The 16,971-nt window shown below is 46.5% G+C and overlaps 1 protein-coding gene across 11 annotated transcripts in view; it reads right to left on the bottom strand.

Annotated features, from left to right (window-relative positions):
- The window catches only part of STK31 (serine/threonine kinase 31), a 44,789-nt gene extending 29,120 nt beyond the window's left edge, over positions 1-15,669 (bottom strand). The window contains exons 1-7 of one of the 11 annotated variants that reach the window (XM_081164386.1): positions 15,309-15,669; positions 11,878-11,916; positions 11,760-11,803; positions 11,458-11,556; positions 10,857-10,931; positions 10,106-10,264; positions 1,365-1,720 (exon numbers count right to left, since the gene is read on the bottom strand). In XM_081164386.1, the coding sequence (XP_081020512.1) occupies positions 1,365-1,720; positions 10,106-10,264; positions 10,857-10,931; positions 11,458-11,556; positions 11,760-11,803; positions 11,878-11,916; positions 15,309-15,564 (1,028 nt within the window). In that variant the 5' untranslated portion in view covers positions 15,565-15,669. The other 10 variants (XM_081164388.1, XM_081164382.1, XM_081164385.1 and 7 more) reach the window with 10 other exon arrangements.
- Positions 15,670-16,971: the final 1,302 nt, after the last annotated feature.

Below are 16,971 nucleotides of genomic sequence, written 5' to 3' on the forward strand. Positions count from 1 at the left end.
TACATGACTTCAAGAGAGCACTCAAGGGATTCCAAGTCCAAATTAGTGCCCTCCAAATGATTTCGACTTATCACCTCCAGCCAACATAGCCATGCTGACTGGTGATTTTGGGAGTTGTAGGTTCAAAATATCTGGAGAACATGAGAGTGGCGAAAGCTGGCTTAGATGCTTAATTGGTAAAGACCACCTTTATTGCACATGTTCCCCCTAATGCTATACTTAAAGGGCACTCTCGATATACCAGGGAAATGGAAGCCTTCTGCAGCCACAGATAACTACCAGATTTCCCAAGGGCAAAATAGGCACTGCTGAAGAGTTGTCAGTGGCAGAAAAGGTGCAAATTAGTTGTCATTTCATGATGTCTCTAGCCTAGGAATGGAGGTCCTCTGTTGGCCAGATGAGGGCACTGCCATGAATTATTCATTCAAAGATGGTGCCACACTAGATTGGCGTACTAAATCAGAGGCAGGAAATGACAACCCCAAACCCAGTTGGAATCACAAACTGCCTCTGCAGCCAGAATTACATCTATTTATTTCTCAACTCCAACCAGCCCCTGATGGCAGCAGCAGCATGGAGGGTCCCAGCAATGTCTCCCACCACTCTTGCTTGCGGCGCCCATGTCTTTATTTAGCCGTGTCTGCTTTAGACCGCATCACGTTTAATTCACCTATCTTCCTGCAGGGTCAGACATTTATTTCCCAACAATGCTATGGCCAGAGAAAAGGAGGTGGGGAGAGTGAGGGGGAGAGAACAACAAAAAAAAGGGGGGGGGGAAGAAAAATGTTTGGCGGGAAAGAGGAAAAGCAAGAGCAAAGGAAATGACAAATGCACAGGTGGTGAGAAAAATAAAGACTAGCATAAAAGAGAGCCAAGAACAACACAGCTAAGAGTGGTGAAGCAGAGAGCTGAACAAGTACTGCATTTCTGCAGGGGGCATCAAAATGACTTGGGAGGAGTGACTCAGGAGCTGGCTAGTTAGCACAAAATTTGGTCACATGTCCCTGTCAGTCCGAGACTTTGGGAGCAGCTGACCAATGGTTATCTGGATTCCTCCTGCACACCGACCAGGGAACCAGAATGTAACAAAAACTCAGAACCAATCTGCAGCCTCAGAGGTTTAAGCATGGATCACTTGAATTAAAAAGTGCCTCTGGACATGTGTGGAATCCTCTCACCACTACATAACAGGCACCAGCCCAACACAATCAGGGATTTTAAAGCAAGATCTTCCAGTTAAAAGGCCATGGTTTCAAGGCCAGGAGCCCCCAGCATCCTTCAAAAGCATGTTGTACTGGACTTCATCTCAAACTACATCTCAAACCACTTCTTACATCAGAAAATGTTTTCCCACTGTGACTTACTTAATAAAAGGCACATGGTTTGCACCGTTTTTCTCATTCCTTCCATTCAGTGGTGGATTGTCACCAAAGCCCATGCCTACTCTGTTGCTTAATGGAGAGCTGGCTCTGCTGGACCACACTGGAGCTGGAGAATTTGCATTCCTGGATTGACAGAGAGAGGAATCCATTTTTGTATCACAGGAATTACTATTTACAGGAGACTTGCATCTTTCAGCAAATCCTTTTTTGGCCATTTCTTCCCCAATATTCAGTAGCCCACACTCTGCTTCAGCCACAATGGTACCATCCTGATACGTGGCTTTGATTCTCGTCTTTATTTCTTTTTCAAAAATCAAGCTATGCAGAAATCTCCTGGCCTGCAAAAAAGAAAGGGGGGGGGAGAGTTCAGAAAAGTTTATGAAATAGTTTGTTGTGTAAGTTTTACAATCAAGGCTGTGGTATACATGCAGCATTTGCAATTGTGCAAATTTATCTGACAGGCACAGATAGATCTAGTTTTTGATCTTTGGAAATCAAGTTTACGGCTTCAGAGAAACCTGGGAAATGTATGGGCTGTGCTCAGTTAAAATCTCAGAAGCTATAAAGGGGCTGATAAATCCTTTCAAGATCCAGGACTGTGGTTTACCAATCTGCATTGCTTTCGGTCCCTAACTCAGGGTTAGCAGAAACCAAGTCAGGTATGCAAAGGTGTGGCAAGCATTTTTATAACTTGAATAAAGAATACACAAAGCCACTCTTATAATCAGCTCAAGCATTAATTTGACACTTGTGTTGTCCACTTACCAAAACTGGCTGACCACACTTAACGAAAAATGCAGTAATAACCCAAATGCAATAATAATCCAGATAGCAAGAAAATGATGTATGTGACATAAATGAGCTTCAGTGAGCCTTGGCGTCACACACTCCCCCATCCTGCATGGCTGTGAGGAAGAACTCAAAGACTTCTGCTTTTACTTTCCCTTAATTGCAATTTGTTGTATGGTTTGGCACAACAAACTTTGGTAACACTAAATAAAGTTCAATTCCAACAAGCCAACTGTGGCGTTTGCCCGTTCGTTTGAAAATGTCTGTGCAGGAGGAGAGAAAGAGTTAATAGGTAGATGTCAGGGAACTGCCATCAGAGCATCAGGTGGTGGAGGGACTCAGGCAGGATGAAAGAGACTCAACTGCTGAAGCAGGGACCAGCAGGGGGAGGAGTGGGTCTCTGAGGGAATGCGAGCAGGAGGGAGGGCTCAGGGAGGCTTCCAGCGAGAACAGTGGGGAGGTATCGGAGTCTCCCATAGGGAGACCCATACCTCGCAGGAAACTGTCACGCCGTGAGTCCAGGAGACGCGTTTCCGTTAAGGAACTTCTTTGCTGGAAACGCTTCCGCAGACAGCCACTGTCGGACTCTACTAGTGACTAGAGCAGACATGTCTGAGGAGCTCCGTCACACACGGAGGTTTGTGGGGGCGCACAAACTCTGAGGGAGCACGTTTTCACGCACAAGCAGCTAATCAAACCCTCACAGCAGTCCGACAGTCTTTGTACGCTGCCTGTGCAAGAGAAGGCATCATGAGCGAACCAACCGGAACCGGAGGAGCAGGGGCTGGAGCTGGTCCAAGCTTGGAAGATAGATACCGAGCGTTGGAGGTTCAACTGGCCCTGCAGACGGCGAGGCTGGAGGAGAGAAGGGCTCAGGATGCAGACAAGAAGGGGAGAGCCACTCAATTCCCCAGAAAGGTACCAGGATTGGTGCAGAAATTTGGGGGGGACCCCAAGGACTACCATGCTTTTAGGACAGAGATGCAATATGCCCTTAATGTGCAGTTCGATGAGTTCCCTGATGAGGAATCGCGAGTTGCTTTTGTAATTGGGCATCTTGAGAAAGGGGCTAGAGACTGGGTGCGACCCCTAATGGCAACGCACAATGACATACTAAAGGACACAATGAAGTTCTTTCGTGCAATGGATATCATGTTTTCCAGCGATATTGAGGAAGGGGTGGTGCGCAGACAGCTAATGGCTTGTAAGCAGGGGAGTCGATCTGTCCGTGAATATTGGACTGAGTTTACCATGCTGATTCACAGACTGAGTTGGGATTTATCGGCGGCACCCGTTCAAATGCTATTTGAAGAAGGTCTTTCTTCGGGGGTGAAAGACGAGCTGGCACGGAGCCCCAGGGCGGAGTCTATGGATCAGCTGACCAAATCTGCGCTGACCATAGGAGCGCGGCAGGAGGCAAGAGCCTTGGAGAGGCGGGAAGGGAGAGGGGAACGTTGGAAGGAGTTCCGCATTCCAGACATTCCTGAGCCAGCTTTCCCGCCGGCAGAGCCGATGGAAATCGGAACAGCGCGCGCGCGCGCATTTTCAAAAACCAGCGAGGGAGCTAAGAAGGAGGGAAAGGGCCCCCGGAAATGCTATCTCTGCCAACAGCCAGGCCACTTTGCCAGAGTCTGCCCCCAGAGGAAGGAATGGCAAGGGATGGTGGGAGCTGTTGAGGGGGGAGAAGAAGGGGGAGCGGAGCAGGTAAAAGCCAACGCCTGGTTGCCACAATTGGGGCACTGCAGCCAGGCCAAAGAGCAGTGAAAGTGCCCGTGCCAGAAGCTCCTCGACCTGCTCTAGTGATTGAAGTGTCGCTAGAGCTGCAGAATGGGCACCCCCTAAAAATAAAGGCGCTATTGGACTCAGGCAGCTCCTGCAATTTTATGAGCAAGGAGTTTGCTGCTGAACACCAGATACAGACCATCCCTTTAAGCAACCCCCTGCAGGTGACCACGATTGATGGCAGGGAGTTGTTGGGAGGAGGAGTCCGCTTGCAGACTGTCCCAATGATAATGAGGGTGGCAAGGCACACAGAACTGATAGCGTTTAATGTGGCCACCCTGGGAGGCGCTCCCATTATTTTGGGAATGAGCTGGCTAGCTCTACATGATCCGCTGGTTGGCTGGCATCAAAGAGTGGTGTCCTTTGGTTCAGCACATTGCCTAGAACACTGCAAAGGGGAGAAGGGTTCAGTAGGGGCCCAAGCCACCCTAGCAGGGACTGAAGTAATGGGGAAGGTGAAGGTACCACCACAGTATGCAGATCTCAGCGACGTGTTCAGCGAGAAGGAAGCTGACCAACTACCACCTCATAGACCCTTTGATTGTCAGATCAATTTACTCCCTGGAGCACAGCTTCCCGTGGGCAAGTTGTATGCCATGTCAGACAGGGAAATGCAGGAGTTGCGAGGGTTCATTGACAAGAACCTGAAGAGAGGCTTCATCAGAGAGTCCAAAGCAGCAGGGGGGAGCCCAGTGTTCTTTGTGGACAAAAAAAATGCAGACAAGCCGAGACTTGTATGTGATTTTAGGCGGCTGAATGCAGTGACTGAACCGGTGGCGTTCCCTATGCCCAGAATTGATGATATTTTGACCATGGTGAGGAAGGGAAAGATTTTCACAAAGCTGGATCTAAGGGGGGCGTACAACCTGATACGCATAAGGAAAGGGGATGAATGGAAAACCACCATGTTTACCCCTTTGGGGGCGTTTGAATACCTCGTTATGCCATTTGGATTACAAGCAGGCTCCGCGTGTTTTCAATCTTTTATGAACCACGTGCTGGGCCCTTTGCTCTACAAGAATTGCGTTGCCTTTCTAGATGATGTGTTGGTGTATTCTGAGAATGAGGAGCAACATGTGAGAGACGTCAGAGAAGTGTTGAGCAGACTGCAAGCCAACAGGCTGTGGGTCAAACTGGAGAAGTGTCGGTTCCATACCAAGGAGGTGGAATTCCTGGGGTACCGCCTGTCAGACAAGGGATTGGCCATGGATCCCGGCAAGGTACAGGCAGTGCTGGAATGGAAAACACCCAAAACCAAGAAGGATGTGCAGAGGTTCCTAGGGTTTGGAAACTTTTATCGTAAGTTCATCCGCAACTTCGCCCATCTGACGGCGCCCATCACTGACTGTCTCAGCAGTAAGAAGAAGTTTGTATGGACGGCGGAGGCGGGGCGAGCGTTTGAGGAACTGAAAAGGGCCTTCGCCTCTGAAGAACAACTTCTGCATGTGGATTTACGAAAGAAGCTAAGGGTTGAAACAGACGCATCTGACAGAGCCATAGGGGCGGTGCTTCTTCTGCAGCCGGGGAAGGAGGAGTCGGAGTGGCGTCCGTGTGCCTTCTTCTCGCGGAAGCTGAACAAATCCGAGAGGAACTACACGGTGTACGACCGAGAACTGCTTGCTATTCATGAGGCGTTCCGGAGATGGAGGCATCTGCTAGTTGGTGCACAACATAAAGTGCAAGTGTGCACGGACCATAAAAATCTAGAGTACTGGAGAACGGCGCGAGTGCTCAACCAAAGGCAGTTGAGATGGGCCCAAGAGTTCTCCAAATTTAACTTTGAGATTTGTTATGTGCCAGGCCCAGAGAATGTTAGGGCGGACGCTCTCTCACGCAAGCCTGAATATTTGGAGGGGGAGGGAGCACCCGAAGAAACCCATATCATTCCAGAGGACCGCTGGGTGTGTGGGGCGACTTTGGTGGGGCAAAGGGAATTGGTAGAGGGTACTGTGCAGGATGCATACGCCCAGGGGAAACTCAGGGATCTCAGAGGGGAGGAAGACAAACCCGGTGGTTTTGAGGAGAGAAATGGGGCATTGTATTATAAGGGAGCGTTATATATACCTGAAGGGGAATTGAGGGAGAAAGTACTCAAGCAGCTGCACGATAGCCCCACAGCAGGGCACTTTGGGCAACACAAAACCATGTGGCTGGTTACCAGGGAATTTTGGTGGCCCAAGGTCAGGGAAGATGTGCGGGAGTATGTGAGAGGGTGTGAACAATGCCAAAGAGCCAAGGGGGAGAGGCAGGCGCCGGCTGGTTTATTAGAACCACTGCCCACACCTGAGAGACCGTGGGAAGCAGTGGCAATAGATTTCATGACTGATCTGCCAAGGTCTAGAGGGAAAACAGCCATCATGGTTGTAGTAGACCTGTTAACTAAAATGGCCCACTTCATAGCCTGCTCACATGCGGTTACAGCAGAAGAAACCGCCAAATTGTTTGTAGAGAATGTGTTTAGGTTGCATGGCGCCCCCTTGAGGGTGGTTTCAGACCGAGGGAAACAATTTACTTCCAGGTTCTGGAGGAAGCTCATGAGCTTACTGCATGTAGAGGTTAATTTCTCGACGGCCCGTCATCCTGAAACCAACGGGCAGGCGGAAAGAGCAAATGGGGTTCTCCAACAATATTTGAGGTGTTATGTTAATGACAGAGAGAATGATTGGGTGGAGAAGCTGGCGTTGGCAGAATTTGCCTACAACAATGCAGAGAACGTGTCCACGGGGATGAGCCCCTTTTTGGCTAATCACGGGTGCCATCCCAGAGCCTTCCCAGGGGGGGAGGGGGAGAACTGGAGCGTTCCAGCTGCAGAACAGTTCGTGGAAGAAATGGAAGCGATCCATCGCCAGCTCCAACTCAACTTAAACAGGGCTAAGGAGGAATATAAGAGGCAAGCAGACAAAAACAGAAGGGAAGGTGAAAGCATCAGGGTGGGGGACCAGGTGTGGCTGTCAACCCAAGGGTTGCCATTCAAAGGAGGTTGTAAGAAATTAAGACCCAAAAGGCTGGGTCCGTTTGAAGTCATACAGCAGGTCAATCCAGTGGCTTTCAGGCTCCGGTTACCGAACCACATGAAGCTGCACCCAGTTTTTCACAGGTCGTTGCTGTCACCGTATAGAGGAGACAGTGAGGGGAGGGTCACTAGGGGACCAGCAATGGAGGAGAAGGAACACAGCTACCATGTAGCGGAGATCCTCGATTCCAGGTGGAAGGGAGATCAAGTAGAGTATTTGGTAATGTGGGAAGGGGAACCGGAGTCGGAAAACACCTGGGTTAGGGCAGAGGATGTCAATGACGAGGTTTTAATAGAGACTTTTCATCAGAGGTTCCCACGTAAACCTCAGCCTGTAGCGAGGTTCCGAAGGGAATACTTTGCCACCACCGACGAGGAAGAGGAGTTGGAGGGGTTCCCAGATTCTGAAGAGGAGGAGGATTCAGCTGGCCAGGACGACGATCGATGGAGAGAATTGTTCGAGACGTCAGAAGATGAGGAAGATTCGTTTCGGGGTTTTAGCCCTTCACCTCCCAGGGGGGAGGAATTGGGAGGGGGTGAGGGGGGCCCTGGAGGGGAGGTGGATGTCAGGGAACTGCCATCAGAGCATCAGGTGGTGGAGGGACTCAGGCAGGATGAAAGAGACTCAACTGCTGAAGCAGGGACCAGCAGGGGGAGGAGTGGGTCTCTGAGGGAATGCGAGCAGGAGGGAGGGCTCAGGGAGGCTTCCAGCGAGAACAGTGGGGAGGTATCGGAGTCTCCCATAGGGAGACCCATACCTCGCAGGAAACTGTCACGCCGTGAGTCCAGGAGACGCGTTTCCGTTAAGGAACTTCTTTGCTGGAAACGCTTCCGCAGACAGCCACTGTCGGACTCTACTAGTGACTAGAGCAGACATGTCTGAGGAGCTCCGTCACACACGGAGGTTTGTGGGGGCGCACAAACTCTGAGGGAGCACGTTTTCACGCACAAGCAGCTAATCAAACCCTCACAGTAGACCAATAGAAAAGCCAGAGGCAGAGCCTACCTGTTTATAAAAGGGCTTAGCCCGAGGTTAGTTGGTTAGTTAGTTAGTTAGTTAGTTGGGAAAAGGCAGTTGGGAAAGCAGTTGGCAGACAGTTGGAATTAGAGAGACAGTTAGTGCAATTGGTTCTTGTGTGAGGGAAGGTAGAAGAGTTAGAGACAGAATAAAATAAGAGGGTAAAGAGTAACGTTTTGAATGCAGTTAAAGTTTATTTGTGTCTGCAATAAACTACACTTTTCTTTGTTAACTTAAGAACCTGACTCAGACTAAGCGATTTACCGGGGAGGACCTGGTTGGTGACAGTGGATTAGTGGTGTACGGGTCAGTAGTCCATGAGACGACCTGGGGCTCCGTACAAATGCCACATCAACTTCAACCCAAGGGGTACGAAGTTGGCTTGTTGGAATTCATCATGGTAAGTATTAACAACAGCTCTCAGTTCGGACAATACAGAAAACTGTGGTTATGTAAAAGCAGAGGCAATGCTCCAAAATCCTCCTCTTGGTCATGAAGGAAGATGAGGACAGGTGACCTCACCTAGGCCCGAAGTCACCCCCCCCCCCAAAGCAGGCTCAAAGCTTCTCAAAGCTTTTCAAAATCATTTTCTCAGCAGCTAAGCATCAGAAACATTCCGCTCTGCTGTAACAAAGGTAGAGAACAGTCCGTTGTTTCTCAGGCCTTTCTCATGCCTTCTGGCCTTGCTAAAGAACCACGTTGCAACTTGCTTTCTGTCCGGAAACCATGCCAGAACAAGAGATTGAAACATATCTGAACACTCTGAAACCCCTTTCCTGGGAAGGGTGCCAAGAGCCCACAATAGTCCCAAGACAGCTTTCTGTTCATGCTCAGAGGAACCTCAACATGGGGCAGGACTCCTGAGGGAGGAGAAAGGAGGAGGGAACTGGAAAGGGGTATATATGCTTGTGCACAGGACTGTGAATTTTGTGCATGCTTTTTGTGACTTATCACACTTGCTCCTTCTACCAGTTCATGGATGGTAGAAATAAAAGCCTTTTCTCCGAAACTATTCCTTGAGTGTCTGTTGACTCCCACTTCCCTTTCCCAGGCGCAATATTTTTCCCACCCGAGGGCAAAGCCTCATAAGGCTACAGTCATATAGGATGACTAAAATGTAGCACACACACCCAAGGTGCACTGCAGCTTGGACACACCACCATAAAGCATGGCTTAACAGGACACGTGAATAGGGCCACTTAAGTTTGAAATGACAAACTTCATAATCAAAAAAGGGAACATAATATAATATTACATCTATAAACCTAAATTCTACAGTGAAAAGGCAAGTGTCAGCTTATTGCAAGATTTCTAGAGGCACACAAAACCCAGGCAAACTGCGATCTTTGGCAACTATGAAGAAATCAAGCAGGTGTTTTTCTTCCTGGTTTCAAATACAGTCATACCTCGGGTTACAGATGCTTCAGGTTGCATTTTTTGAGGTTGCAGACTGCCGAAACCCGGAAGTACAGGAATGGGTTACTTCCAGGTTTCGGCAGTTGCACATGCACAGAAGAACTAAATCGCACTTTGTGCATGCGCAGACGCGCCGAATCACAACCCGCGCATGCACAGACACACCGCTGCGGGTTGCGGACACTGCGGGTTGTGAATGTGCATCCTGCACGGATCACGTTTGCAACCCGAGCGTCCACTGTACGAGCTGTATTTGATTCCCTCTACTCCAATGGAAATTGCTTGACCACCAAGGTATGTTTTGAGAATTCTATTGGGAACAGAAATAGCTGCTGTTTGCAATTCTGCCTGAAATTCAGAACAGAAATCAATCCAATCCAGGGACTATGATTGGTATTTGTTTGTAATCTTCTTTGGAGTTTTGTTGTTGTTTTTTAAGATTGCAACTGATACATAATTACTTCTTTTCTAAACACTGTTTTGACATTTCCTCTACACTGAAATGGACTGTGTGAAATAATTATGTTAAACCTATGTAAATAGTTACATAAATTAAGTAGGAGACAGCAAGATGGACAACATAGCATTTGGTGGAAACTGAACCACAGCACTGATTGTAACACGACAGGTTAAAACAGAAATCAACTGCCTTTTTACATTCCTGATTGCTGAACCGTTCATACACATGTGAAAAGTCTGTCTCACCTGGTCAAAATGATTTAAATCTTGATTAGCTGAAATCTGTAATCCCCACAGCCTGTACTTTTTCGCCACACTAGGAAACTGCAAGTTTTCTGGAATCTCAACTATTTCTGATCGATTGAGAACCTCAGAGTTTCCATAGTCTATATATAATACCTGGCACTGTAATAAAACAAAAACCAGTAAAACAAATCAATAAGAACCAATTGCCTATTGGAGTTATAGCTTATGGTGTTCACAGTACATTATGTCTACCCGGAAGTAAGCTGCACTGAGTTCAAGGGGACTCACTCCCCAGTTGTCTTTGCATTCCTACATGCACACAACTTTAACTAAAGAAATAGTTAGGAATCTGCAACCACTACTAAAGAAGGTTAAGCACTTACAGAAAATAATTTAGTTATAGGAACTATTTCTGCACACATCTAGCTACTAAAAATAGAATTAAAAAGCCCAAAGAAATGACAGTAATCTTATGTTATTTGAGAAGTTTCTGCCCTGTTTCTTAAAATCCAAGTTAGCAGTTCCTTAAAGTTTAGTACAGAAACTAGGCAGAAAGATGTTGGATTAGCTAGGCCTGATCAAGCAGGGCTCATCATTAGACTTGAAACCATCAACATGAAATAGCACTATCAAGTAAGATTTGGACTCAATGATTTCAGGAAGGCAGTATCCAAGCTATTATCAACTAAGATTTGAACTTAAAAGATTGCAGACTGTATTTCGGAAATCAATCTGAGTAGGAATTCCTTGCCTTTTCAATATTGATAACCTTCAGTACTTTGCATCTGTACCAACATTTATCTTCAGAAAAGCATCCTCCATAGATCTGCAAATTAAAAAAAACAACAACCCACAGGTCACTTCATAAGCCTGCATGTATTTGCAAGACATTTTCTTCAGATGTTTTTAATTCAGTGGTTTATTCTGTAGTGTTTAGGTGGCAGCAACCTTCTCATGAATACAGATATAGAGCTGCCTTTTGAAGATGCTTAAATGTTTGAACACATACACTTATGCAGAAGTATGCAGTATAACACTAGTTCTTAAGGAAGTCACTTAAATATACTGTCAACCAAGCTTACACACAGTAGAAAATTTAACTCTGCATTCCAAAAGTGTTACCACTGTAATAAAGATAACAATCAAGACGAAAATCTTCAAATTCAACCAAAAATGCCAAATGAGCAACTGAATAGCTGATACAATTCATCTTTACCACTGTAACCCCACTTCCTGAGTCAAAAAACACAACTGAACTTTTCAAATTTGCATACACAGGACTGTAAATTCAAATGATGCCTATTAGATGTTCTTATACTTATAGGAACCAAGAAACAACATGTACAACTTACCCTGGTAAGATCAGGATTGCCAAAGACTGGGCTGGCTAGAGGACAGATTTCAGCTAGAGAACGGCTAGTCTTCAATATGTCGCTATGTCTATTAATATCCTGAATGGCACAAATTAAACTTGAAGTTAACATTTATATGAAAGGCCTTTTACACTACTAATATAAGAAGGGGTACAGTTTTAAGGCGTGCTCATAAAAATATGGGCAAAGACTTGCTTTTGCCAAATTTAATAATTAGTTAGTTGCCCTGATCCCACTTTATTCAGTTAGTCATTCATCACTTCCCACAATCTTAACCTTACCTGTGCCCAAAATGTTATAGCATCTTCAACATGGCAGCTAACAACTGTGGGCAGAAAGAATTACAAGTCAGCTCATGAATTCAGCGTTAAAGAAGTAAAACAATATTAGTATGTGTACCTTTATTATATCCTGAATCCTCTTCCATATCAGCAGAACCTAAAACAAGACATGATCCATGAGAAAAATGTTTATGTAACGATAGTCCAAAGCGGAGTGCCATGTTGATTAAACATGAGATACACAGCTTAGTACCCCTATAGACTGAAGTGTAAATTTTACGTCACTGTTTCGTCTCCTCCTCCTTCCCCAGGATGTTCATCAGATACCATGCGATTGCCTCCAGGAAGATCTAGGTGTCACAGACAGTCCAACTGCCTACCTGGGGATGAAGAGATTCTGGTGCTACCTGGCCTGACCTGTGGGGGGGGGGTTCCCCATGGCCACGGCAGAACCTATAGAAAACAGCTAGAATAAGGTTACCAGACATCCCCATTTCCCAGGAACAGTCCCCGGATTTACAAATCGGTCCCCATACAAAATCCATTGATGTTGAAAAGTGTCCCCAGATTCATTGAAAAAAATCTGGTAACCTTAAGCTAGAAGTAACTTATAAAGACTATAGTATGGAGTTTTTACATCCTTCTCTTCCTCCCACAACTTTCAGCAATCCCCATTACCCAACTTCAGCACATTTCCAGAGCCTTAAAAATGCACGTCTTACATCAGAAGACAAATCTATGTGGGAGATTTTTCAAGAATGAAGAATAAGGCTACCAATGGCTACTAACCATTGTGGCTATATAAGTAGAAGCATTACACTCAAGTCCTGCCTAGAAGGCTTCCCATAGGCATCTGATCAGTCACTGTGAGATGCGATGCTGGACTAAACGAACCTTCGGCCTGATCCAGCAAGGTTCTTATGTTCTACCAACTTTCTCCACACCGTACATAACGTTACAAGCCTCACATCATGTCCCACCTTACACACCTACCTTCTAAACTAAAAAGTGCCAGCTGCTTTAGCCTTTCCTCATAGGCAAGGTGTTCCAATCCCACCATAAATTTGGTTGCCATTTTCCAGCCTTACAATATCCTTTCGGTATATGGCAACTGTACACAATATTCCAGTCAAGGACATATATAGGGTATTTCAATACAGCCAGTTCTATTTTGAGCGAATAATCCCTACCATGGAATTTCCCAATAATCCCTAGCATGGAATTTGTATTCTTTGCAGCTGCCAGCAGACGGCATTGACACTTTCAATGGATTATCTACCATGAACCAAATATCTCTTTCCTGATTGAGCTCAACAACTTTGCGCCCCCACCCCAATAAAGCAGCTCAACAAGTTTCGTGGTCTGGATTTTCACTTTCTGAAATATGGCAACCCTAGATAGGGCCTATTTGCACCTTCAGCACGCACATTTCCAGAGGCGGCTTCCCTCAAAGATGTATCCCAGCCTTCCCCTCCCCCTTCTTCTTCCCAGAATCCCCTTGCCCTTCCCCAGAGCAGTTACCAGGGCAATCTTCCAAATCCCCAGTCTCTGGTCATACTTAGGGCCCTTGTCTTGTTAACGACCCTTAATGGCTCCCTATTCTTCCCTTAATGGCCTTAACTTGGCCACTCTATTCCGAACTTAAAAATGGAAAACATAATGCTGGTGGTCAACAAATGAGGTTTAAAGACTGTCTCAAGGCAAATCTTTAAAAATGTAGTATAAACACTGACAACTGGGAAACACAGGCCTGCAAGCACTCCAACTGGAGAACACCCTTTACCAAAGGTGTCATGGGCTTTGAAGACACTCGTCTTAGCAAGGGAGAAACGTGCTAAGAGGAAGGCATGCTTGGCAAATCCACACCGTGATCAACTCCCGCCTGCAAACCAATGTCCCCACTGTGGAAGGGCGTGTGGGTCCAGAATTGGCCTCCACAGTCACTTACGGACTCATTGTTAAAACTGTGTTTATGGAAGACAATCTTACTCGGCTATGAGTGATGCTAAAGAACAAGGAGACGACGACCCAATAATTCCTTTGCATCTTGTATTTCTCCCTTCCCACCCCAAATAATAATCCTATAATTTTATTAATTTCTATGTCCTAAGTCTATTCCTAAACCTACAACATACAGCAAGGACAGTATGTGTAAAAATGTGAGCTGTCAGGTCTCCTCCACACCGAAGTTTTACCACACGTGTGAAGACACTACAAAAGGCTTTTAGTCTCTCCCCCCCACCCCGCCCCTGAACCCCGAGGATGTTAATATGGGCTGGCCTCTCTTTCAGGAGAGCCGTCAGGTTTGCAGAGATAAAAGTACGGGGGGGCGTGTAAAGCGCTATATAAATGCAAAAAACCTGCCGTCCACCTGCCTCAAAACACACCCACCCACCCCTCACATATTTAAGATTCAAAGGAAAGCAGAGGCACACGGTAACAGGCCTGTTTTTCCCTCAGATGAAGCCTTTCCATAATCTGGCGCTTGAAAGAAGACGCCCCGCCATTTTGCTAAGGCTCGACGCCACTTACGCGTCGCCTTCAGCCGCCGCCTCCTCTTGCTCTCCCGTCCGTCCAGGAACGCACCAATCCTTTTGAATGGCACAGAACCTTGAACGAGAAGCGGAGTCGGCGGAAAAGTCACAGAAAGACCCACACACACCCCTCCGCAAGGCACCAGCAAGCGCAAACTTGCGCCCTTTGCAAGCCACGCGGCTGCCGACGGTGGTTGGGAGGATGGAACAGCGCAGACTTCGTAGGACTTGCGCGCTTTCATAGGCCCCGCTGCGCCTCCTGTTGACGCACAGGCGCGTTGAGACGCAAAAGAAATAGTAATAATAATTTAAAAGTCCCAGGGCGCTCGACAGTGCTGCGGGACGGCATTGAACCCCCCCCCCCCTGATTTCAATGGGACTTACTCCTGCGCATGGAACGCAGCAGTATTGAACGCAGAGACTTTGGAGAAACAAATACGCGTATGAACTAGCTGCGATCCTAGGCACTTAAGCGACTTTATTTTATGTTGTGAACCGCCCTGAGATCCAAGAATGAAAGGCGGTATATATAAATTTAATAAATAACACTTAAATTGCTGGGCGGGGGGGGAGCATGGTTGGTGCAATAAATGTTGAATTCCTAAACGTGCGAATTCAGAAATGCATTTTTTAAGACTTTCTTAGTTACCCCTTGAGAGCCGGATCCCTATACCGAGTTATGCGTGGACAAGCCACTTGAATCAATATTTGTTTTCAAACAGCGATGCTATCCCGTCTTTCAAACAAATTCCAGGGTGGGTCTACCTGAAACCTAACATGCTCCTATTTGTATCTGCGGCTGGGCGCTATGGAAAGGGTTGTGTGGAGGACCCGGGGAGGAGCTGCCAAGCGCGACCACCCCCTCAAACCGGAGGCATTGGCAGATATCTGACACCTGAAGGCGAAGGATCTCTACGGTGAGTGGAAAGATTGCAGGCGCACCATCAAAGCTGAAACACAGGACGATCAGTACACGGCGTCTTTAGGGAGACATGCAATTGAACTATGTGCTTACAGAATCTAAAGGGGTTTGCAACCCGATCTTTCTTATGCCTGTTTACTGGGAGGTCGCCTTGAAGCTGTTCACTTGTTCTTTTCAAGCGGTTTTCCTCATAACGTGACTTGTTTTCCTTGAAAGGGCAAGTAGCAAAACCCTCCTTTCTTCCCATCCAGAATGCATGGACTGTGTAGTTTCTCTCTGAACAAAAGCTTCTGAAATAATCAAAGCCTAACGCTTGGTTGGGCCATGTATTCGCTGTTCCACAGGACATTCCCCACCACACACGTCAAAAGGATCTGTAGCAGAACTGGAGAACTTTGAGCCCTTTGTTTGTTGTTAAGACTCCAACCACCATCACCCCCAGCCAGTATAGCCAATAGTGTAGGAGTGTGGAAGTTGTAGCCTCAACGTCTGGAAGGCATAGGATGTCCATATCTGATGTACTGTGCAAGGGTTGAGAACCTCAGACCTGGGGGGCCAAATGTGGTCCTCTTTTTCTACACTGAGCCTAGGGGCTGTTGCACCTATGATGTGTCGAATTGGGAAGAACGGAAAGCGAGATACAGGAGGTGCTGATTTTTGGTCTTGCACAGACCACTGCTGAAATTTGAAATATCAAAGTCTGCCTCTTGGCCACATCCCTCACGATTTTGTACCCAGTGTTTTTTGCCTGGCTGGAATGTGTCCTTCAACTCTGAAAAATGCCTCTTGCTTGTGTGGATGGAGGATAGGAGTGTGGGTGAGTGTAAAAACTAGTCTGGACAAAGGTAAAGTGTACATTTGTTGCTCTACCCACTTTTGCCTCTGGTCCCCACTCACCACTGGCACGTGGCCCTGTCTTAAAAAGAGTTCTGCGCTACAGAGTAAAAGAGAAGATAAAATGTACTTTATAAGTGCACTGATTGAAAATGACTGTACTATACAGTGGTACCTTGGTTCCCAAACGGCTGTTGACGAACAAATTGGCTCCCGAACACCGCAAACCCAGAAGTGTTCCAGTTTGTGAATGTTTTTCGGAAGCCGAACGTTCATCTTGGCTGCCGGCATTGTTTCTGGGGCCAATCAGCCAATTAGAAGCCGTGCCTTGGTTTCCGAATGTTTTGGAAGTCAGACTCCAGAATACATTGAGCTCGAGAACTGAGGTACCACTGTATTAACAAATTCATAGAAGTGCTTATAACAATGTACCCCTAAGCACCCTTACTAGAAGGCAAGTGTGAGCACACTCAATGAGATTTACTTCTGAAATAAACAGTTTAGGATCACACTGTCAGGCTGTCATTTTAAAAGAAGTTGGGCTGCAAGCCTAATTCCATTTACCTTGAATCCAATGGGAATTCAAATTGAAATAATACTAACACCAATAAGAATGCTTCTAAGTAGACGTAGTTAAGGATTGTGCTGTTAGTTATAAGTTTAATTGAACCAAGTAGGACTTGTTTCAAGTAAATTAATCGTGTACAATTCGGCTCCACATATCTGGTATGCCAACATTTCTGCTGTATAGCTTCATGTTAAACCTGATTAGTTTTCTTCAGCCTCTAATGGAACTACTGGTCATAAACCTGTAGGTATCAGCAGGTGGCTATCAAACAAGCTCACTTCTTAGTATTATCTCATCCTGTTTTGCTCAATAAAGTATACAGATAGATTGCTTATTGTTCACTGTATTGTTAAT

Source organism: Podarcis bocagei, assembly GCF_964188305.1.
Source record: "Podarcis bocagei genome assembly, chromosome: 12".
Taxonomy (NCBI): domain Eukaryota; kingdom Metazoa; phylum Chordata; class Lepidosauria; order Squamata; family Lacertidae; genus Podarcis; species Podarcis bocagei.